This window comes from Urocampus carinirostris, chromosome 15 (genome assembly GCF_059441175.1).
Source record: "Urocampus carinirostris isolate Australia breed hairy pipefish chromosome 15, RoL_Ucar_1.0, whole genome shotgun sequence".
In the NCBI taxonomy this organism is placed as follows: Eukaryota; Metazoa; Chordata; class Actinopteri; order Syngnathiformes; family Syngnathidae; genus Urocampus; species Urocampus carinirostris.
In genome coordinates, this window is record NC_142363.1 from 15,796,883 (window position 1) to 15,822,610 (window position 25,728).

The following is a 25,728-nucleotide window of genomic DNA, read 5'->3' on the forward strand; positions in this document are numbered from 1 at the left end:
TGTCATGATTATGTTTTTTCTTCCTATAATTATCTATTTTGTTTTTATTGTATTTGAACCATTGTGTGTGCCGAGATGTTCTGTGGTGTTGGGTGGAGGAAAAGGAGGAGATTTTATCATCTTAATGAACACTGAATGCTTTTATAGAACAATTTGAGTGACATTCATTGGCTAAAAAGTCCAATTTGATTTGATTCACAGATCAAATGTAATTTTATTTATTAAGTGACAATGTACATTAACAAATACAACGCAGCACATATTTACTCACAGCAAGACATAGTGTGTAGAATAAAAATAAAGATACTTTGTGTAAAAATGTTATTTACCAAATGAACTACACAAACAATTATTATAGCATTATTCTTATTGTTCTTTCCCTTCTTACAGTAAATTCAGTGTGGCTTACACGAAGCAGTGCATGATTTTGCAGCCATTAATATGATCAACAGATTGTTTTGATCTGTAACAGAAACGGTCACAATTTCCTTATATTTGACACAAAGTTGTCGGATTATCAGTTCCCATCGTTCTCTTAAATTCTGTATTTATTTGCACGACTCACTGTCCGCATTAGCGCAAGGGGGCGGATCAAAATTTAGTAAATCTCTTTTATCAATGGAAAGCTGTCTGGCCCAAATGCACTTTTTAATTTGAAAATATGTGGCCAAGCAGACCCTTTTCTATTAACACAACAATTTTAGTAATCAACGATGCATTTTCATCTGTTACCATGACCAAGACGATCAGAATTAGAACGGGCAAGACGAGATTTGGTCTAACAAAGTGTGTTCATTTACTTGTTTGATATACGGAGTACACAATACTGATTAATTAACGAAAATAAAAGTATACAAATTGCAGAAAATCTCTATGTTGACAGGTATGCATGTGCAAGGTGTGCACTTCCAAGAGCGTGGAATGAGTTTGTCAACAGGTGCCTGTAGGGTTTTTATTTTGTTGCAAAAGCAAACCAAATAACAGAGGAGTAATGCGAAAGGAAACGACTCTAGTTCAAGAAAATCACTTGATTAATGATAGATTACATAAAAGATCTAGTGAATTTTATCCATGATTTTTTTTTGTGAATAAACATTTTTTGGTTCTTCCTATTTACCTTAGGCTAACGCCACCTTCTTATTTGCGCAGCCCCCCACTTATATTACTTTATAAAGGTATTTTTACTAGATCACCGGGTTATTTGCAGTTTATTTAACCGTTTCACCTTCTAATGTGTTTCGTGGGTGAATTTAATCGGTGCAAAATCGGGTATTTTATTTGTGAAACAGCAATTGTTTTTTTCATATCTGCACTATGATCACGCAATGCAATTCAAACACAAGAAATACTCAACCTATACCTCTGATCTTGATGTGAATTAAAAGCAAAACAGCAATTAAAATGACAATGCAGCTTGATTTTAATTACACTTTTGTACATTTTTGTACTTAACAAGGCAGACACACTACACTGATTAATAAACACACAACTGTCGAATTTCAGAAGTAAAAACAAGAATCATGTACTACAGGAAACTTCCAAAGATGTAATGAATCCTAATTGCTTTAAGAAGTTTTGTGGAGTGACAGAAATAATGTTTTCCCCCTAAGAATAAAAATACAACGAATGATTTAATTTAAAATAAATTGTTCTTACTCGGATTGAAAAAGCATTTACACTCAATTTACTCTCAACTTTTTGGGATTTTATTTGTGTGCACCTTAATGCGGCCTCTTAGTGTTATTGTTGCACTTTGTTTTCCAATGGACCCAAAATTTAAATATTAACATATTAAACATACGGGGTTTTAATTTAACCAAACTGTTTAGATTGCATTCACGATACGATCAAGACAGTGATTAATTGACCTAAAACAGGATTGCGAAATCCTACAGCTGACTTTGAGCGCTTTTAGGGCCGTCTGTTTTGGTCATTTTGAGTACTGATGTGTAACCCAGTGGTGAATAAATCACAAGAAGTATACTTTTACAAAATAATAGTTGTCTTTTTATATTTCAATCACCTGCCCAAAAATACGTGTTTATTGGGCTAAGTTTATTATCGTGGTTGTAAAATTGCAACATGTAATATAAGAATAATAAATTAAAAGGAAAATATAAGTATAACACAGTGTTAAAAATAAACTACAGAAACCATTGGGTATTTTGTATCATATTTATAGCACTCGAGATTGCCAGGCGACAATTATTTTGGTTAGTGTCCCAAATGACTTGTAACTTTTGTTACACGTGTTCCAAGAAAACAATATTGCACGCATCAGCCGTGATAAAGAAAGTAGTTATAATGCGTTTTCTTTGATACAGGGACCACCCATTAATTTTATTTGCGATCGAAACAAATGAAGAAAGAAATTCTTTATGAACCCGAAGTTGCAATTTTCTACAATCTCAGAAAACATATAAAAATAAATAATAAAATCATACATGAAAAATGTGTCAAAATTAAACGTTCGAGGAACTTAAAATAAACGCAGTTTTTGAATGCAGTAGTTTACTTCCACCATTTCATAGCAGGTTGAAAAGAGGAACCTTTTATTCTCGTTTCCCACCGGACTATATGCGATGAAACACAAGAGCCACCGGAAATGTGAGCACTGAGGCAGCAAGTTGTTGCTGTTTCCCCCTTAATATATCCAGTTTGCAGTTAAAGAGGACTCAAAATGGATGACCAAAGCTGTCCAAGATGCAAAACAACAAAATACAGAAACCCTTCGCTCAAGCTGATGGTGAATGTGTGTGGACACACGCTGTGAGTAATACTGTTTACCTTATCATTGCTCCGACTGTTTGACATAAACTCTATGCAACCTACCGTATTTGGCTCATTAACTTTCATTTATCGACGCATCATTACAAATAACGAGTTTAACGTATTTGTTTATTACACAAGGAAAAATTGTTTGTCTTGTTGGTATCTGGAAGTGTTTAAGTTGCTAATGCAAAATAAACAGTATGAGCTATTAAAGTCAGTCACGTACATTTATCTAAACTAAACGGGCGAGTGAATAAAGTGACTAATAACATTAATTATAGACCATATTATTCATTGAAGTAGTAGTGACAATGCATGTTGGAAGATGGATGGTTTGCAGCGTGGCACCAGTTATAGGTTGATGCCTAGCATAATTGAGGGTTCTCTTGAATTTTACGTATAACATGAGAACTTACCACCCCAGCAAAACTTTAGGACTAAAATGTCAACAGTATGTTTAATATTTACAGGTATGAATCAAATTTTCGGGCAGCACGGCGGCGCAGTGGTTAGCGCGTGTGCGGCACAGTTCTGAGCTCATGGTTTCAAATCCAGCTACCAACCTTCCTGTGCGCAGTTTACATCTTCTCCCCGTGCATGCGTGGGTTTCCTCCGGGCACTCCGGTTTCCTCCCACATTCCAAAAACATGCATGTGAGGTTGATTGGCCGGTCCAAATTGTCCCTAGGTGTGAATGAGCGAGCAAATTGTCTGTCCCTGTGTGCCCTGCAACAGGCTGGCAACCACTTCAGGGTGTCCCCTGCCCACTGCCCGAAGGTGGCTGAGATGGGCTCCAGCACTCCCGCGACCCTACTGAGGATAAGCGGTGCAGATAATGGATGGATGGATGAATCAAATTTTCTTTATTAACAGTACATCGTGTTTGTTTTTGTGATTCTAGCTTACAATGTTGAATACCCCCACAATTAGGATTAGAATAGTCTTTATTCGTTGATAACAACGTGTTGAAATGATAAACGGTCTGCATTTATATAGCGCTTTTAAAGTCAATAAAGACCTCCCAAAGCGCTTTACAATGTGCTTCACACTTACCCATTCACACACTCACACACCAATAGGGAGTCAGCCATGCAAGGCACCTACCTCCTTTTTGAACACTGTTTGAATCAAGATTTGAAATGGCACTTTAGGATAAACACGTATAAATACTTAAAAAAGAAAAATAAGTCAAGTCATGTTTATTTGTATAGCCCTTAATCACAGGGAGTTTCAAGGGGCTGCATAGACCACAGACAATCGCAAAGTACAGACTAAGATGAAGAAGTAGAATTTCAGGAAAAATAGGCTAGACGTTTACAAGGTAGTGCTTGGAGCTTGGCTTAAGTTGTATTAATAGTGCAGTGGAAAAAAATAGTGCATCGTAACAATATTGTTACAACTTTTCTTTGCAGTAACTCCCAAAGAAATCATGACAGCGTAGTGTTTTGGTTGACTTAGTTTGATATGCTCGAAAAGCGTCGTTATACTTTGGCACTAACCCTGTTTGGGTGGAACTTTACATTCAACCTTGTCAATGGCATACCAGCCTGTTTGTTTAATTATAAGGGGCACATAAGCAATTAAAGCAACAGCCTGACCAGAGCATATTTTCAACCCCGACTATTTACTGTATTATTGACTGCCCTGTCCGGTAGTGGCCTTGCTTTGTCATCAGGTCAGCATCAGTATAATATGCATGACCGCTTGCAAAAAAATAAAAAGGGTTCTGCTATGTAGCAGTTTAGGTTGTTCCGCACTAGGTCACCTTGATATTCAGTCAGACCCGCCATTCACAGATTCACCTGGCAGAAATTGGCTCAACTGTTCTGATAAAAGTGTTTAAGAATGGCGACCTGTGGCACATTTTTTGCATCAACTTTAAAAATTGAATATGTCAAAGAATGGTGATACAGACGTTGCCCTACTTACGAACAATCGTTCGTAAGTTGAATTTGTTCACAAGTTTTCTTCAGTGTCATATTTTGTATGTTTAAGGTTTATATAAGTATGTTTAAGGCTTGTATAGGTAACCTGTATCGTATATTCCACGTGTCTCACTCTTACCTTTACTGCTCGGGTGCCCCTGGCGGCTGTTAGAAAAATTGCATAAATTAGATGCAGCATTGCATAAGCCGCAGGGTTGAAAGCTTGGGGAAAAAGTCGCGGCTTCTGGTCCGAATTTTATGGTAAATGTATAGCTCCCACGGAATGAGGCAATAGGTAAAGTATTGAAGAGGGCTAGTATAATTGTTTTGCAAACTTTTTTTACATTCAAGTGCGGCAGGATGTTGTCCACTGTATGTTTTTTGCAATTGTGAGTTTGCTTCTGTGGATGTTCCTGAGTTGACTTAAGACATTTCAGTATGTTGTCCGGATCTCTACTGCATCGGGCGTCTTCTTACGTACTCCATTGAAATAACTGTCAACATCACACTCGTTGGTGGCCATTCCACAGTGGACATAGTTGACTTCCCTCCCTCGCAATGCAAAGTACCGCATTGCAACGCGGGGCAACACGACACTGTATCAAGCTTCATTGACGTGCTGGGTCTAAAATTAAACTGCACAACAGCACATTTTGTTTCCTGTCACAGAGGGCGCCTGATATTTTTTATTTATTACCTTTTGTATGATGACACCAAGCCCACGTCCTTTGGGATTTGACTAGTGTTGGGAATAACGCAATTATAAATAACGCAGTTATAAATAACGGCGTTACGTAACAGCGCTGTTTTTTTTTCAGTAACATGGTAGTCTAACTAATAATTTTTTCCGCCGTTACCGTTCCGATCAAAAGCGGTGCGTTACTTTGGCTGACGATTATTTTTTTCGATTAAGTGATGACTCGGATAAAAAAAAAAAGTCACATTAATTTCCTCTTCCTCCTCTTTTTTTGTGGACAAATAAGAAAATAGTGCCCAAAACAGAATTTTCTGTAATATTATTCAAAACAAAAAAAAATCACTGTTTTTCAAATAGCAAACAGCATTAAAACAAATGTATGCAATTCACCTGTAAATATATACTTTGGCCTCTTTGTTGTTTAAGAGACATGAGCTTTTGGAACAAAAAATCATTGCAAATCTGAAAACCCAGTGACACAAATCAAAATTACAAGTTTTCTTTAAATAATTTAACCATAAACAAAATATATACAAATCAGTTGTTTACACCTGCAAATGTATAAGATAGTCTTTTAAAGAGTGCAAAAAATAAGTATTTTTGTTGTTCACAACAATATGAGCTTTTGAAACAAGAAATGAATGCAAATGGCTCCACGACATGCTGAGTGACGCATAAAATGCGCGACGGAACAAATCTATGAAATCATTCGTTGCCAACGCTTTTAATTAACGATTTCAATCGATTTTATCAATTTGTTGTTGCAGCTCTAGTTATGATTTATCCTCATTAACGTCACATGGCTTCATAGCTTTCGGATACTGAGCTGATTTGTGATTTCTGTGAATGCATTTTGAATTGATGCATTAAAAACACATGATGTTGGATAAGCCTAAAACTGTAACCACATTTACTTTTCCCTTTTACTAAAAACAAAGCCGTATTGGGCTATCATTCCCTTTTTGTCTTGTTAGAATTATAATGGGATTTCTTTTTCATTTTTATAATGATATAATCATCTTTAGGGTCCTGGCTTTTGAAAAACAGCAATAGTAAATTTCCATTTTGATGATCAGGAGCATATTTCACAAAGAAAAGAAGGGATACGATATTAATTTGTCTTTCTAAAGATATACTTTATTAACTCTTAGAATGCACAAACACACTAGTGGGTTTAATCAATTTACTTTTACATGGTTCAATTTGTATTCACAAATACAGAATTTGGTTATTTTATGTGTTTGTTGGTCAGTAAATTTATGGAAAAAAATGTAATTTTGAAAGCTAAATGTGTTTGTATCTTGCTTTTTTTGCATTTGAAGTCAATGGCATGATTTTCCAATTTGAATGCATTTTAATACTTGGGATACAATTAGGATCGCATTGTTTTGCAAAACAAACCCTTGAGAATTTCACTATTTACCCCCTTCATTTCATTTAAAGAGGATTGAAATTTATAAACATTTTTGCACGAATTGTTGGGTTAAATAGATTGAATTTATTAGTACAGTATCTTCTGCACTATGAAGTCCACCGGATTATAAGGCGCAGACCCCAAAAATGGTCTTGTCATATATTTTCCATACGTAAGGCGCACCAGACTATAAGGTGCTACAGTAGGAACGTCAACAAAAAGCCATCACATTTGATGATAATAAGCAACCATGGTCTCCTTACATTCGTGAGTCTAGTGAATCCAACCGTGTAAAGTATATACGTACTCCAAAACACGCGATAATTCTGCGCGATAAAAAAAATCAGCCAAAAACCATCTCTGCATCGATGGACGTTGCTTGCTGCCTGTTAAACCCCATAATTCCCGTTTGCAAATAAAGACTAATACAATTAATTTCTCTAGGCCGTAGACCAACCTAACTTGTGATTCACATCTTTTTCGGCCTATTGCAGGCTTTATTTTACCCCGCTTTAGTCTATACGTACCTGTAAATAAGACCCCCTTCCTTTACCTCTGAATAACTTTAGCCAACAGTGACCGATTCAAATGATGATTGACACATTGGTTAGGAAATGAAATGTCAGTGTGTGTGTGTGTATATATATATATATATATATATATATAATTACATACAGTGAAGAAAATAATTATTTGAACAACCTGCCATTTTGCTATTTCTCCCACTTAGAAATCACGGAGGGGTCTGAAATTTTCATTGTAGGTGCATGTCCACTGTGAGAGAGAGAAACTAAAAAAAAAATCCAGAAATCACGATGCATGATTTTTTTAACAATTTATCTGTGTGATACAGCCTCAAATAAGTATTTGAACACCTGTGTATCATCTAGAATTCTGACCCTGAAATACCTGTTAGTCCGCCCATTAGAAGTCCACCTCCACTCCATGTATCATCCTGAATCAGATGCACCTGTTTGAGGTTGTCAGCTGCATAAAGGAAGTTAAACATGACTGTCAATCGCAATTGGAGTGGAGCCCCATGCAAGATATCACCTCGTGGGGTCTTAATGATTCTAAGAAAGGTGAGGAATCAGCCCGGAACTACACGACAGGAGTTGGCCAATGACCTGAAAAGAGCTGAGACCACCAGTTTCAAGGTTACTGTAGGTAATACACTAAGAAATCATGATTTGAAATCATTCATGGCACGGAAGGTTCCCCTGCTTAAACCAGCACATGTCAAGGCCCGTCTTAAGTATGCATATGACCATTTGGTTAATACAGAGGAGTAATGGGAGAAAGTTTTGTGGTCAGATGAGACCAAAATAGAACTTTTTGGTCATAATTTGGAAAAAGAAGAATGAAGAGTACAATCTGAGAAATGCCAACCCTACTGTTGAAAATTGGGATGGTAGCATTATGGTTTTGGGGTGTTTTTCTGCATATGGGACAGGACGGGTGCACTGCATTAAAGAGAGGATGAGTGGGCCATCTATTGTGAGATTTTAGGGAACCACCTCCTTCCCGCAGTCAGAGCATTGAAGATGGGTCGTGACTGGGTCTTCCAAAAGGAGAATGACCCTAGGCACCCAGCCAGGAAAACCAAGGAGTGGCTCTGTAAGAAGCATATCAAGGTTCTAGCATGGCCCAGCCAGTCTCCAGACATGAACCCGATCGAAAATCTTTAGAGGGAGTTCAAACTCCGTGTTTCTCAGCGACAGCCCAGAAACCTGACTGATCTAGAGAAAATCTGTGTGGAAGAGCGGGCCAAGACCCCTCCTGCAGTGTGTGCAAACATGGTGAAAAACTACAGGGAATGTTTGACCTCTGTTATGGCAAACAAAGGCTCCTGTACCAAATATTAACAATCATTTTCTCAGGTGTTCAAATGCATAGAAAAAGCAAAATAGTAGGGTGCTCAAATACTTTTCTTCACTTATGTATGTATATATATACTGGACTGTCTCAGAAAATTAGAATATTGTGATAAAGTTCTTTATTTTCTGTAATGCAATTTAAAAAACAAAAATGTCATACATTCTGGATTCATTACACATCAACTGAACTATTTCAAGCCTTTTATTATTTTAATATTGCTGAATTTGGCTTACAGCTTAAGAAAACTCAAAAATCCTATCTCAAAATATTAGAATATCATGAAAAAGTATACAAGTAGGCTATTCAACTAATCACCTGAATCATCTAATTAACTCGAAACACCTTGCGAGGTTTCCTGAGCCTTAAAAACACTCAGCTTGGTTCAGTAAACTAAATCACAAGTATGGGGAAGACTGCTGATCTGACTGCTGTCCAGATGACCATCATTGATACCCTCCTGATGGAGGGTAAGACACAAAAAGAAATTTCTCAAAGAGCAGGCTGTTCACAGAGTGCAGTTCCAAAGCATATCCATAAAAAGTCTGTTGGAAGGGAAAAATGTGGCCGGAAACGCTGCACAACCAAGAGAGATGACCGCAGCCTTAACAAAATTGTGAAGAAGAGCCGCTTCCAGAATTTGGGGGAGCTTCAAAGACAGTGGGCTGAAGCTGGAGTCCAGGTATCAAAAGCCACAGTTCACAGACGTGTCCGGGAAATGGGCTACAAGAGCCGTATTCCCATGGTCAAGCCACTTCTGAACTCAAGACAACGGAAGAAGCGTCAGACTTGGGCTCTGGAGAAGAAGCACTGGACAGTTGCAGAGTGGTCCAAAGTCCTCTTTTCAGACGAAAGCAAGTTTTGCATTTCATTTGGAAGTCAAGGCGCCAGAGTCTGGAGAAAGGCTGGAGAGGAGCAAAATCCGAGTTGCTTGAAATCCAGTGTGAAGTTCCCACAGTCAGCAATGGTTTGGGGAGCCATGTCAGCTGGTGTTGGTCCACTGTGTTTCATCAAGTCCAGAGTAAATGCAACTGTGTACCAAGAGATTTTAGAGCACTACATGCTTCCATCTGCTGAAAAGCTCTATGGAGATGAGGGCCCACAGTGCCAAAACCACCAGTAACTGGTGCACTGACCATGGCATCACTGTCCTTGATTGGCCTGCTAATTCCCCTGACCTGAACCCCATCGAGAATTTGTGGGGTATAGTTAAGAAGAATATGAAAGACACCAGACCTACAAATGCAAATGAGCTGAAGGCCGCTATCGAAGCATCCTGGGCATCAATAACACCTCAGCAATGCCACAGGCTGATTGCCTCCATGCCACGCCGGATTGATGCAGTAATCCGTGCAAAAGGATTCCCAACCAAGTACTGAGTGCATCAATGGACATTTTCAAATGTTTGATTTAGTTTTGCTGTTATAAAATTATTTTTTTACTTGGTCTGAGGAAGTATTCTAATATTTTGAGATAGGATTTTTGAGTTTTTTTCAGCTGTAAGCCAAAATCAGCAATATTCAAATAATAAAAGGCTTGAAATAGTTCAGTTGATGTGTAATGAATCCAGAATGTATGACATTTTTGTTTTTTTAATTGCATCTTGGTTGTGCAGCGTTTCCGGCCACATTTTTCCCTTCCAACAGACTTTTTGTGGATATGCTTAGAATACTTCCTCATACCTAGTAAAAAAATAATTTTATAACAGCAAAACTAAATCAAACATTTGAAAATGTCCATTGATGCACTCAGTACTTGGTTGGGAATCCTTTTGCACGGATTACTGCATCAATCCGGCGTGGCATGGGGGCAATCAGCCTGTGGCATTGCTGAGGTGTTATTGATGCCCAGGATGCTTCGATGAAACACAGTGGACCAACACCAGCAGCTGACATGGCTCCCCAAACCATTGCTGACTGTGGGAACTTCACACTGGATTTCAAGCAACTTGGATTTTGCTCCTCTCCAGCCTTTCTCCAGACTCTGGCGCCTTGACTTCCAAATGAAATGCAAAACTTGCTTTCGTCTGAAAAGAGGACTTTGAACCACTCTGCAACTGTCCAGTGATTCTTCTCCATAGCCCAAGTCAGACGCTTCTTCCGTCGTCTTGAGTTCAGAAGTGGCTTGACCATGGGAATACGGCTATTGTAGCCCATTTCCCGGACACGTCTGTGAACTGTGGCTTTTGATACCTGGACTCCAGCTTCAGCCCACTGTCTTTGAAGCTCCCCCAAATTCTTGAAGCGGCTCTTCTTCACAATTTTGTTAAGGCGGCGGTCATCTCTCTTGGTTGTGCAGCGTTTCCGGCCACATTTTTCCCTTCCAACAGACTTTTTGTGGATATGCTTTGAAACTGCACTCTGTGAACAGCCTGCTCTTTGAGAAATTTCTTTTTGTGTCTTACCCTCCTGATGGAGAGTATCAATGATGGTCCTCTGGACAGCAGTCAGATCAGCAGTCTTCCCCATACTTGTGATTTAGTTTACTGAACCAAGCTGAGTGTTTTTAAGGCTCAGGAAACCCTCGCAAGGTGTTTGGAGTTAATTAGATGATTAAGGTGATTAGTTGAATAGCCTACTTGTATACTTTTTCATGATATTCTAATATTTTGAAAAAGGATTTTTGAGTTTTCTTAAGCTGTAAGCCAAACTCAGCAATATTAAAATAACGAAAGGCTTGAAATAGTTCAGTTGATGTGTAATGAATCCAGAATGTATGACATTTTTGTTTTTTTAATTGCATTACAGAAAATAAAGAACTTTATCACAATATTCTAATTTTCTGAGACAGTCCAGTATATATGCACCGCGCACTACTTCTTCTACGAGGGAAAATCAAGTCTGCGGCTGTTTACTGTTGTCGCGAGACCTTTTGCAACTCAATCTCGATCCATATATAATATGTGTTTATGTTTTCTTTACATGTATATGCACTTTTTCCATTGGTAGCATTATAGCGACTATACTTTTTAGTTGGTCCCACAGAACAGGATCTGGTCACACACAGTGGAGACTGCTACTTTCATGTTTCAAAACAAACTGCAGAGGGACTTAATACACTTGAGTTGTGTGGCCTGATAATTTATTTTACTCTCATGCATGACAAATTGAGTAATGTCAAGTCATATTTATTTGTATAGCCTTTCATCAAAAATTCTGAAAAGGCTCCACAGACCACCAATACAACATCCCTTGATCCGAAACCATTACAATGGCAAGGATAAATCCAAAAAACCTCAGCATGAGCAAACTAAGAAACCTTAAAAGGTTTGCACACTTGCAGATAAATTGGTCGCATTGTCAAGACCTGTTTTATCCTGCTGCACTTGTGAAAGTGAAGGTATGTCGCATTTCCACTATGACTACATGGAACTTGTTACAAATTCGACCCACAGAGGCAGACTTTAAAAATGTCAAACGATCAGACACGGCTCTTTATTTATTCATCCCGTGACACGATCTGCATGATTCATCATAAAGTGCTTCATTGCCAATATGTCCTGAGGTCTAATTTTTCAACATCTCTAGTGGCATGTTTCCTGTGTAAGCAATCCTACTCTTGGGCGCCCACCAACTTGTGGGTATCTGAGGTTGCTGTGTTGATCTTTTAATGGAGGGTGTGACTCAAGGACTTGGTCAAATTAGGTCTGACTTGAGCTTTTATTGTACCTTCACTAGACAGTGCTTCAGAAATATTTTCCTGTCGTTTTCGTGGTGAACATAAGATGAGAAATAGTCAGCTAAATCTACTTTCCTTTTTGGTCTTTTGGCCAATTTCAAACCCAAAAAAAAGATTTTCACGAATCCCAGTATTTTCTTGGGCTCCATCCAGCACCCCTTCCCATTTTGTAAAAAGGACTCAGTGATTTTTGGTCGTATAACTGTGGGGACCCTAAACTATGATTTTGTTTTTTATGTATGCTCTTGATAATTAGTGTTTATCAGTTGAGGCTCATTTGAAAAAAAAACTTTTAGGTTCCTGATGTTTAAGTTCTTCTATCTAGAAAAGCAAACATTAAAGGCTTTTCTTTGAGTATTTGAAAGTTCTGACTACTTTTCTGTCTTTGAACGTCAAGTCAAGCGCAGAATGCCAGATTTGCGTTGCCTGGGACATGCAAGGTTTCTGTGAACAAGACGTCCTATTTCCTGGTGAAAATCTCCAAAATAGCTTGTTTTATAAAAGGCTTTACCATTGTATTGAAGTAACAATACATCAAAAATAATGCATATAGTTTATTGTGATAAAGCTAAACACAGGTGTGTACTCAAGAGGAAAAAGTGTTAGGTTGTTAAGCATTGCTTTAAAATATAATTACTGTAATTTACGGACTACAGAGCGCACCCAATTAAAAGCTGCATGCACAAATTAAGGAAGGAACTCAACATTGTTTTTGGACAAGCCTCACTGGATTTTAAGACGCACACCCAAACAGCCGTACAATTTAACTAATTTCTTGCAATTTTAGAAAACCAGCAGGAAAATGTCTGTAATGCTGCATCATTCTATCTCAATCAACTAGCGCTGCAGTCAATATTAGTAATAAATTGTCATCAACATATATGCAGGAGTGTGACAAAAATCTTTATACATAGATGCCTGGTATATAAGGATTACTGTAGTATCGGCAGGTTGAATATTTCTGTGTGGGAGCAGTTGAATAACTATAGAGTATATTTTTTCCTATCATGCCAAAAACCGTGACGTAATATCAGGCTGTGATAAGTCCGATAACTGTCAGCCTGATAATTGTCGTGTACCCCTTTCTGATATGGTAAATAATATCTGCATGTATAATGACTTTTTTATGTACCAGTAGAAATATTTGGTCTCCTATCTGCCCATAGGAGAGTTTAAGTTCAGTCTCATGGCACAGCAAGTGTACAGGCTGTTTTGATTGTACTGGTTTCTAAATTATGGTCTGTACAGTACATTTGAGGTTTGAGAATGTTTTTCTCGCACTCCTGCGTTTATGTTAATGCCAACTTAATTCATATTAACTGTTGCTCTAGTTTATTGAGATTGACAGGTATGGACAGAGTCCTCAAACGAGTGTCTTAATCGCTGCACAATGTGTTTTTTGTACTACACAAGTCGTGGCTGATTCTGCCAAGATCACGATCTCACTCCAGAGGGACAGTGGGAATCTCTTGTCTCCAGTCATGCGCGTCACTAATCAGATGACAAGGAAGTTGAAAACCGAAGGGAGTCATAGTTTCTCCCGCCATTCAACCTCGCTTCATTGAATTTTTTACTTTGAAATTCAGAGCACTTGGCAGAAATTGTGATGCTTTGTAATTAAACTGATTCCTTAGTACGCACCAGTTCTAAGCCGTGTCGATAGGGGGCCCTGACTGTTACCGGAGCTGGTGATTTCTGCGGTTAGGGCCCTGTGTGCGTCCGAAGTTGCTGCAGACACCTTTGCGACCATTCACCTCTCAGAAAAAAAGAATCGTATTGCAAGCAGCGGTGTTTGAAATGTAGTCTGTAGATCAATGGGTTATCAGAATGTTTTTTCCGAGTAATATTTGAATCATGTTGTCATAGGAAAATAAATAAATGCCACTCGCTGGTTCGGAGGGCTCTAGTGTGGCCGGACGCTTCTTGAGCCTGCTTTCCCACCACCTCCTGTGACCTGCTGACAGCTGCAGATGGGGAGATAGGGAAGCCTGCAGCTGTGTGCAGGACAGGTGAGGGAGGGAGGAGCCACTCCGCCACCCTCACTAAGTGACAACAGCCTTGGGACACGAGACGGCAAGTTTCAAAAAGATATCTGGGAGCCCTTCAATATGGCGATTTCTGCCTTTGATTAGGCGTGAAAAAAGCAGAAGAGAATCTCCTCCTTCCCACTTTTTGTGCGTTAGATATTTACCTCTTTGCTCGCCCCTTTTGGAGGGGCAGTTGTGTGGTCCGTTTATGGGGCAGGGGGCAAGCTACGCCCCGCTCGTTCATTCGTCTTGATGAATGGGCTCTTTGTGGGCCTGTGGAAACAAGCCACAGCCCTCCATCTACCTCCATATGGCCAAGGCCTATACATCTCCGTTAGCCTCGGGCCACGGTGAACATCTGCCTGTCCATGTGTGCGCTTAGGCCGCAGGGCTACATGTGCTCCCCTGGACCAACGCAGATGTTCTTGTCCGCTGCTTTCAGGTCTTGTTTGCTGCTCAGTGCCTGGCCAAACCGACACATTTGCTGCTGTAACGCTCCATGTATATTATCTCCGGAGGCTGCACTCAAGCTTGGCGTTGCACTTAGCAGGTTATGCCTGTTTGACCCACATCTCAGTCGATGCCTAAACATCAAACGCCTTGACGCTGCACTTTCTGCAATCACTTTATTTATTTATCTATCTGGAACTTTTGAATCCTGCTGATGAAGTGAAAAACCTGACTTGGGGACTCTTTAAGGCAGGGGTCACCAACCAATTTGAAGCTGAGAGCTACATTATGTTATTGTCACCAAAGGCTACCTGTTTGACAAGCATTTTTAAAACGACAATGTATCATGTTATTACTACGTTGTTACCAGTTTGTAATTTTTAAAAATTCAGTAAAACAAGCTCAGTCAGCCACTAAAACATGCCAGTTAGAAATCAAATTTCCTGCAAAATCACAATGACCAATCAAAAATGAGCTATCTTCAGAACCTGTCTTCGGGCTGCTCGGGTGTTCTCAGGGAGATACTGGGTGCCCACGTGCACCACGTTGGAGACCCTTGCTTTAAAGACACTTCAAATGGGAGACATCCAAGGGTTTACTAAGGGTTGAAAGGAAATATTAACACTGGATACAAAAATGACTCTTTTAATAATTTATTAATCTGTTGGTTATTTTGTTGAATATTTAATGAATCAAACAAAATAGGACCATAAAAATCATCAGTTTAAATTCGCATTGTAGAAAAATAAATAAAAAATATCAATATTTTGTTCTTTTTTTGTCAACAAAAATGCATAAATTGTAAATCATAAGAAACTACTCGTTCTCCTCGTGCTTGCGTGGGTTTTCTCCGGGAACTCGTGCTTCCCCCCTATATTCCAAAAACATGCATGTCAGGTTAATTGGCTAGTCCAATTTGTCCCTAGGTATGAATGAATGAGCGAGTGAGTTAGCTGTCTCTGTGTGCCCTGCGACTGGTTGGCAACCAGTTCAGGGTGTCCCTTGCCCACTGCCCAAAGATAGCTGAAATGAGCTCCAGCACTCCCGCGACCCTACTGAGAATAAGCGGTGCAGATGATGGATGGATGGACGAAATTACCCTTCATCTCATGAATAAAAATCAAGGGCACTCAGGAAAAGGAATGTGCTGTGCCAGTCTCTGATTTATTGAATTGTAGATACTTAACTGTTCGGAAATATATGATTTAAAAAAACTAATAATAATATTTGTTCATGTTCATTTTTTGGACATTCACTATTCCAACTCAAATATATTTTGGATTATTTTTCAATGTTCAAGTCGTTGGCCAGATTTCAATATATTGAGATCATAGCCCAAATACTCGAGGGCCATAACTGTATAGCTGACTGCGAATGCAGTGGCATTTAAAAACCAGATGTACTTTTTTTGTGTTGGTGGGGGGGGGTTTGGGGTGAAAGAAGCCAGAAGCTGTCGGTGAATTCCTGTGGAAATAAAGCTCCACTGAGAGTTAATTAAAGCGGTGTACTGGGCAAACGTTTATCCAAGACCTCCACCCCATCAGGGGAGATTTAGGAGTTTTCCCATTGTTTTTTGTGTCCACTCCTCACTTGAGTGTGACTGATGGGTAAACGCCTACCTGTATAAGGTGTGATTGATGGCTAGGGATTGTGCCCTCAGGTGTATCTTCTAGGTTGCCATAGTACTTAGTCATGTCGGTTGGTTAATAGGCTAAAGCTTCCACTTTCAACCGCAACTTTACATGAGAAACTTCACTGGGATTGTGAAAACTACATTGTTTCGGTTTTTCGGCGGATCCTGCTCTGTTTGCATCAGGAGCCAAAACGCCACCTGAAAAACTCATCATGACCACATTGCCCCACTCTACATTTTCCTGCTCTCAGATGATGCTTGAAACATAATCCAGGCTAGGTTGGATTGCATTGCCAAACATGGCTATTGTTGTTGAGTTTGTGAATTTTTTCATTCTCTTTATCACTGAACAAAAGCTGTTGGCCTCCATTTCAGTTGATTAAATACCTAACCGACCATTTCTGTATTATTTTGCCATAACAGAATTATGTCACGAAACTGTGGCTTGTTGAAACAAACGACAGTGTTTGAATGTAATATTCTGCAATATGGCAGCAAGATCAAGGTAATTTTGAAATGACAAAATGACAAATGTGTTTTCCATCTAGAAAAACTGTAATTAGGTGTTTGAATGCGTGTGTTTGGGGCCAGATAGGTTTAAAATCCCTGTCATCTTTCAACACTCAGAAAAATAAAAATTCATGCACCACGTGTCCTCAAGATAAATCTCAACTTTATAAATGTAGTGCCTCCTAGTGCTACAAAAAACATTTCAGTAAAAAAAACTAATTCGAATCCTCGGCAGAAATACATAAATTATCATACCAAATTTAATTTTTATTAAAAAAAAAAATCATAGGTCAAGAAATTTGTATTTCTTTTACATAGTTGAATTCCTACTTAAGTCGCTGCCATGTTTGTCTGTCGTGTTGTTGTCTGCTTTAGCACTGGGTATCGTTCGAATTTGACAACAGTGCCATCTATTGGTCAAAGGCTTACACAATAGGGCTTTAAGATTAATTCTACAGTCTGGCTTTGCAGGTAATTCATAAAGAAATAACATTCATAAAATACGGAAAAAAAGTACACTGTACAACTAATTGAAAAGTACAAATGTTTTGCACGTTTTGGCCTCTTGCGTTCAGTGGGTACCATTAAACATCTAAGAGTAACCGAATTAGTTGGATTTGGTCTCCAGCTTGCTATTGCAATGTGGTTCATGTAGGGCAGTAAGTAAAACGGCACACATTATTGCTATTTTAATTTATATTTTTAATTTTTAAAAATCCAAATAATTGGAAATTGAGCACAATTACTTATATTAATTTTGTTAAAGTAAATGAATGAATAAATAAAAGCTTTACAGCAGTGCCCCTTTTTGAATGGTACTCTTGAAAGCCGCCTAGTATGCCTGATATCACATTACTCAGGTGTATATTCTCTCTAAAGCATTAGTCAGCAACCCCCAGAGTCGTTTGGTACAGCGCCGCACAGTAAAAATGAAGTTGCTTTATTTTTTGCTTGTACCAGATTGTTTTGTATGTACAAGCATTGGGTGTGCGTTTTACACGAAGTATAATGGTAGTATATTACCGTATTTGAGCAATGATTGATGAATTGGCAAATACTGTACATTTTCTGAGCATTGGTTGCAACGGGAATCAAACCCGGATCGCGGCGGTGAAAGTGCTGAATCCTAATCACTAGACCACTGGGAATGTAGGTATTTCAGAAAAGGCAAAATATTTTATTTCATCCTCACACTGTTTTAACTTATGGTGCCACACTTGTACAAACTTGTTATGGAACAATATGGGCAAGAGTTCAGCCAAAACTAAGTCTTGAACATATTAAAACGCCAATCGTGCCGTTTTTGCACAGTGTGGTACTGTGAGTGAAAATGTAATGTTTTTTTTCTATGTCTTTTATTTTCCCTTGTAGGCTAGAGACAACACAATGGATTTAGCCTTATTTTGTACTATTATTATTATTATTATCATCGTTATCGTTATTATTACAAATGTTACTGTTGGATCAGGCCACTAGACTATTGTCAGACATCAACCTAGTCCGTGGTACAGAAAAGATGCGGGCCACAGCTTTAAAGTACCTTTGGGTGGAATGTAAACAACTAATTAAAGTAAATTAAATTTTGAAAGCTGCAAACTGTTAAGTCAAATTAAAGTAAGTATTCTTTTTTTTACAGATGCGAGAACTGCGTGGAGATGCTGTTTGTGCGCGGCTCCAGCAACTGTGTGCAGTGCGACACACCCTTGAGGAAGAGTAACTTCCGCGTGCAGCTCTTTGAGGACCCCACCATCGATAAGGAGGTGGAGATCCGCAAAAAGGTGCTGAAGATGTGAGTGAGGGCAGGGTGAGCCAGCGAGGGGTGTTTGCCCCATGTTTATGTGTCATCCCGCGCCTCCTCCCACTTCTTAAGCCACCTTAGTCTTTCTCATTATGTTGTTTGTTTTGTAGACAATGAGTCTCCCTGGGGGGGCAAACCAGAAAAGCTTTTCTCTGCCTGTCTTTTTTTTTTTTTTACTTGACTTCCCCTCCGCGTCTTTTTTCCATCTCATCTGTCATTAAATGGCACGTTAACTGACATTGAATGTGTGTCAATCAGGTAGTATGCAGACATGCTATTATAGAATGGTTGATACAATGAGGGTTATTAATCTTGGCTCCTGTTTTCTTTTGTCTTGTGTGTTGCCTCTTTGTGCAGTTACAACAAGAGGGAATGTGACTTCCCCAGCCTCAGAGACTACAACGACTACTTGGAGCAATTGGAAGATATCGGTACGGGCGCAGACTGACTAAACACTCCCTCCTAAAAGGATCCTTTGAGCCGCCGTAATGATTTCTCCCTAGCTGAATGGAGAGATGTTTAACAAGCATTAGTGCATGCCAGCCTGGGTCATAGATCACAAGCTAGAGCTGCCAATGCTAACACATCATGAATGCCAACGTCCCATAAGCTTTTAGTCCTTAATAGTGCATGAAGCAGATTCAAAAGGTCTTTTGGTGCAAGTGGGGACTCAAGATGCTTTTGTGTACATTTCTATATCACACTAATTTAGAGCTTCAAGGCGCATTAAATATTTGTTTTCTTTGGATCTTACAAAGGATTTAAAAATAACAGTGACTGCAGCCTGTTGGCAAAATTTGGTTTGGCTGTGATGGATGGACTCGAATACTTTAATTGTGGTTTGCGTCCCCTGTCTGTGCAGTGTTTAACCTTACAAACAATGTGGATGTGGAGGACACCAAGCTGAGGATGGAGCAATATCAGCGGGAGAATAGAGATAGCATCCAGAAGAATAAAGCCAAGCTTGTATGTAAACAAAACTTTCTTTGATGAGTTGGGTGCATAAAGTTAACAAGTATGGGAAAAGTATGACATGTGTTGAAAACATATAATTTAGTTTTTGGCCAAGAAGATGCAAGTTGCCAACCAAAAAAGACAACTATTTGGCTTGGAAAAAGATAACGCTTGTTGTTAGAGAACAAGACGTTTTCAGTACCTGAAGCACACTTTAGCCAGGTGCCGCCAATTTGTGTCCATGAGAAGGGGAAAAATATACAGCTATATGAAAACATTTAAGCACTCCTTATCTTTTAAGATTTAAAAAAAATAATATAATTAACTACAGTATATTTAACTCTAAACTTCTTCCCCTCCAGCCATTTTAGAAATTCTGTATTCATAGATCAAATCCACACAGGCTGATTAATAAAAATTATATATATATATATATATATATATATATATATATATAAATTTATATATGATAAATGTGTGTGTATAATTTCCATTTTAATGATTGGCAGTGGGGGCGGCACGGCAACTGAGTGGTCAGTGCGTTTGCGGCACAGTTCTCTATCATGGGTTCAAATCCAGCTACCAGCCTTCTGTGCGGACTTTGCATGTTCTCCCCGTGCTTGCGTGGGTTTCCTCCAGGCACTCCTATTTTCTCCCACTTTTCAAAAACATGCATGTCAGGTCCAAATCCTCCCTAGGTGTGAATGAGTAAGTGATTTGTCCATCTCTGTGTGGCCTGCGACTGGCTGGCAACCAGTTCAGGGTGTCCCCTGCCCACTGCCCGAATATAGCTGGGATGGGCTCCAGCACCCTCGCGACCCTACTGAGGATAAGCGGTGCAGATAATGGATGGATAGTTCAATTGTTCACAGATTTTCTGTTTCCACGTACATTATTCTCAATATCCTACTCAATTGTGTGTTTATGTTAGGGTTTTACTGTTTATTACATATTTTTTCAACAACAGTCACCCTTTGTTGAAGGTAAATAAAAACACATCTGATAATTTGGCTCAAAGTGTTACCTATTTCCCCAAAACTGGGGCTTTTGGACTTATTCAATTTACTTCATGCGACTCTTTTCAGACTAGAGAGCAGGAGGAACTGGAGGAGCTTCTCCTACTTGAGCAACAGGGCAATGAGCAGCGGCGGCTGGATGTGTTGCAGGAGGAGCAGAGGCAACTGCTGGCCAAAAAGAAGAATAAGCAAGCTCTGCTGGATGAACTGGTGAGAAGTGAACACAAAAACAGTAGGCCTACAAAATTCTATATCTGGCTTGTTGCGCAAATATGGTTCTTCAAGAGTCATGACATACTCTATTTTCCATTGCTGAGGCATATACAGGACACACACGCACAAACAGCCTGAGGGTTCACGCTTGATCATTAAGAGCTTATTACTAGTCATTGTGCTGCTGGGTGCATTGTTCCCATTCTGTGATTCCAAAGCCTCTTGGCTCCATTGTGTTGAGCTCCAGGCTTTGGAAGCGATTGTTCTGGCAGCACGGCCCGCTCAAGCACCATCACAGATAGCAGGTTAAGCTGTGTGTTTGTTTGTTTAAGGCACAGGGCCTGTCCACTGTAGGCAGATGAGATCAGCGCTCGCCCCCCTTGGGGAACCCCTCTGGGTTCTGACATCTGTATATACCGCCAACCCCCTAAACCCACTGTTCTTGCACTGCTCCCGAACACAAACAAATGTGATGTCTTTTTGGTTGTATTGCAGTGGCTAATAGTTTGTTTTAATATTATACATTTGACATTTTTACCTCTTTCCTAAAGCTTACATTTTTAAAGCAAAATTAAAGAGTTTAGAAATATTTAGTATGGTTGGTCAAGGCAACAAACTGAGTTTTCACAAAAGTCCAACATAATTCAAACCACAAAATGCAAAATATTCTAAAGATACAACCATCATAAAATGCTCCCTAGTTGAGTCCGTTAATTTACATTCCTGACCACACTAAGTCCAGATTCCATTCAGATGTATATAGGTTGTAAATTGCATCGGGCTCTTCTAGTTGACACGAGTTGATCAATAAAAAAAGCTTGGATCTAAATATTTTGTGTTAGTGATAGGGCTGAGCATAAATAAACTCAATTTGAATAATTTGTCATTTAAAAAACAGAGCACTTGATGATTTGCTCAATTGGGACCTCAATTGTAAGATATAATTTGAATTAGTTACAGCTCATGCTAAATATCACACAATGGTTTACAAGTAGTAAATAGTAGACTTTTAATGAGTTTTTAATGAGTTTTTTTTTCAGTGTTAACTTTGTTAATATTTTTAAATCAGTTTTTAACAGCTGGCACAGTAAGCTTCTTTTTATTCAATCATTCATTTCTTTACATCTTTGTTCTGTGGGCTGTATTGTTGGGTCATCCATACAGATGAATAAAATCAGGATATATTTTTCAGCCATGTCACTCAGCACTAATTTATAATTGATCAACTAACAAATTTGTATCCCATGTCATTATTATTGTGAATATTCTCACCAGTATTGGAAGGGAGGTTTGGTGGATATAAGTTCATCCTTCAACCTTGTAACCAATGCAATCCAGGTGGTGCAGGGCGCCTGACAGATCCATTTTGTTTTTTGTTTTTGTTTTTTCAGGAAAAGTCTCAGGTCCCTGCCTACCTCTTGTTGGCCAAACACAAAGCCCGTGTTTCCCAGCTTGAGACTGAGATCAAGCAGCAGAAAAACGTGATCAAAAACACCAATCACTTTTCAACAGGAATTCAGATGGTAAGTGTGAAGTTTTTTTCTGGTCTTCATTTGTATTTACTGGAATTGCTGATTTGGTCAAAAGACTAGACTGGGTTGTTTCCAGGTTTTTTGGTTTGCCTTCATTCTAAGAATCATTCTGTCTTGTCATCACAATTGTTCCTCGCCAAAACTGGGGCCCCCGAGAGTGCAACATCTTGTGAAATTGGGCCCACTAAGCTTTCCATGCCTGCAGAGACCATCCATTTTGCTGCCGTTCCACTTTCCAGTCATTTGTTTTCATTTTACTGTGATGAGACAGGCTGTGTCATCACCTGAAACCCTCCCCCTTTACAGCCCTCATGAGGAGTGCTTCCATTCCCATAGTCCAGTCGTAGAAAGATATGCCAGTCTGTTACCTTCATGCTCTTGCTGCTCAATTCTTCCTAACTCATTATCAAGTTGTCGTATCAGTGAAGGGCTTTTCTGCCTTTTTATCTTGTAAATCAAAAGTGTGAAAGTTTTGCGCCTTCTTGTGTTATCGAGCAAAATTAAACTTGCTGATGGAGAGAGAAACCAAGTTCAGTTTATTTTGCGGTCGTGCCCCGAACCCTCAAACCATCATTTATTTTCACTCTACCATCCCTAATCTCTCTCTATCATATGCTCCACTCGGCTGCAAGTTGGGAGAATATGTGGGTTTGAATTTTCCTTCAATTCAGAGTCCAAAAGCATGACTTAGTGTTTGACTTGGTGGGATTTAAGCACAGACTGGCAAATTCTTGCTGTTGCCTGGAATTCATTTATCTGCTAGGTTGTGGTGGCGTGTTCCAAGATGTGTTTGAGTTGGAAGAAACACATCAGCAAAGCTGCTCCGTCATTAAGGTACTTAGTGTGATGCCAATCAACACTTGGAAAAGTAGACTCCTTGGTATTAGTAAGGGGGTCTGTACAACTAAATTGTAAAGACTTGATGTGATTTCCAAAATCCAATTATTAAAATCTGCTTCTATAGGACCTGTTTTATTTTGTTTCTGGAAGTCGCTAGCCAGGATTCAGCTATATATTTTTGCTGACAATTACTAGCATTTAGCAGTTGTAGTTGCTTTAGCAGCATTAGAGACTAGAACTTGCAGCTACCTCAAATTAGTAGGTGGGACAAGAGTAAATGCATACAAATAAGGTTTCCTGTTTAGTGCTGATTTATGGGAAACACTTTGGTCATTTAAGAATGTAACCTATTTCTTTCTTCACGGTTCACTGACCTCTTAACTGCTAGGGTCGTAGGGGGAAACAGTTCCTGTGGTGTGTCTTGGGTGAATATAGCTCTCCAGGCTGTTTTTTTGGGTGGGGGTTTGCTTCCCCACATGAAAAGGACTACTGGTTTCCGTGGATACCCTGTTTTTTCTATGTGTAACATATAAATTCTAATGGCTGTCAGAATAACATAATATTGCATAGCTGCACGCCTGCACCCCATTCAACAAGAGAAAACATCTCCGCAGCAACTTTGATGATATGAAAAATACAATTTTTAACTGTAGCAAGATATATTGCATATCTGTGCACTGTTAGAGCTAGAGCGTAATTTTTCTTGCAGTAAAAAAAAAGAAAATTTAATGGTTTTAAGTGTTTTTCTCTGTAAAATATTTTCTCGTTCTTACATAGTAAGACCAGACAAGATTTCACTGCACCCTGGTTGAGAAACACTATTATATAGGAGGATAACTTGATAACTGATTGTGATGAACCGACAGTTGGTTGATTTTATGGCCTCTAATTTTATCGACTGTGTTGATGCTCAAGTCCATTTGTCATGCAATTTGATAGTCATCCCTAACCCCACCACATGCGGAACTTTAGCCTGCATCTGTCGGGCCAAGGTGAGCTGTCACTGGCGGAATGACATAGCTGCCCGTGCTTGAGCCCACCAATCCGAGGTACGTAAAGATTCAGGGGCTCCGGTCTTTAAATAAAAAAGTGTTGTAATGTCTCATCTAATGCAACAGCTGTGTCGTGTGTTTGACTGGGAATATGCACGCAAACATCTAAGCCTGCTTTCTGTTTACTTCGGGATCCCAACCGGTTGCGTCTGAAATCTGTCAAATGGATACTTGATGAAGTGAGACCATGTAAATAGAAAGTTGCCTTGGCCCAGGTGTGTTGTGAAGTTCAGTTGTGTCTGGTCTTGTCTCAGGAATGGTGCGCTAATCCGTCCGTTTGTACTGCCGCTATTGAAGAAAGACGCACATGTTTGACAGCGTTCAAGCAAATGCACACAGCCCAGCCCAGTCCAAGTAAACATCCTTTGAAGATTTATTTGCTCCCTGATATCAAAGAGTTTTACCGCATGGGAGTCAGCCAACTTGTTCGTTTTATATTTTGCATGTTTTTGTCCGGCTCACAGAACCCTTCACGGTGCAAAGCAATGACTAGTCCGCTTTCTTGGCACCTGCTCTATAGACATGAATTTATGGTCATTATCAGGTTCGTGCAATGTGCAACTCCTGACATCTGGCTTTACACTGCTTGACAATTTGGGCTTTGTTTGCGCCAGGACAGTAGCGTTAAGTGTGCATCCTATCTCTGCCTGTGTATTTGCACTCCAGAAATCATCCTCTGCGTTCTTTGTCCCATTCCACTAAGAGTATGAACGATGGGTAATGTCTAACCAAACAATGACCCAACGGACATTTGTGGCTTGCTGCACCCTTTTAGTAAACGTGACCATATAAGAATTAAACCTGCTCCTACAAATTTACCTGTAAACAGCTTTGTTGTTCTCTATATATTCAAATATGCAAGGTAAAACATGCATTTAAAAATAATAGCATATTCTGCATAAAATATTCTAATTTGTTTTAAAATAAAATATAAGCATGGGACTGGGTATTGATTAAACATATACAGTCGGTGCTGAGATACCAGCCCTTTTTTTTTTTTTTTTTTTTTTTTTTTCCCCAAAAGTAGGGTGCATCGTTTGAGGAGTTCAAAGAACCTCTAAATTTTTTCCCACTAGTCATTCTCGTTCGTACGGTTTTGTTAGTGTAGCATGAAAATGGTGAAAGTGGGAAATGGCCTGTTTCAAGTACAGTTCAAACACCAACCCAAACCCCCAAAAACGCGTTTATGAAATGTACGTGCTTGCACGTGCCGCATACGGAGCCTCACAAAAGCTTCAATTATGACTTTAGCCAGAAGATGAGGTCAGTGAATGGTTTCAAATTCTGTACGGCTCCTTTGAGGTATCGGCTCTTGGGAATAGTAGCCGATGTCTGTATCTTCT

At 39.2% G+C, this 25,728-nt stretch overlaps 1 protein-coding gene across 1 annotated transcript in view; it reads left to right on the forward strand.

Moving 5' to 3' along the window:
* The first annotated feature begins 2,562 nt into the window (after positions 1–2,562).
* Positions 2,563–25,728, forward strand: part of mnat1 (MNAT1 component of CDK activating kinase) — a 50,286-nt gene continuing 27,120 nt past the window's right edge. Inside the window, exons 1-6 of the mRNA XM_088354476.1 lie at positions 2,563–2,769; positions 18,617–18,769; positions 19,136–19,209; positions 19,641–19,744; positions 20,818–20,958; positions 22,353–22,484. Of these exons, the coding sequence (XP_088210602.1) occupies positions 2,681–2,769; positions 18,617–18,769; positions 19,136–19,209; positions 19,641–19,744; positions 20,818–20,958; positions 22,353–22,484 (693 nt within the window). The 5' untranslated portion in view covers positions 2,563–2,680. The remainder of the gene's footprint in view (positions 2,770–18,616; positions 18,770–19,135; positions 19,210–19,640; positions 19,745–20,817; positions 20,959–22,352; positions 22,485–25,728) is intronic.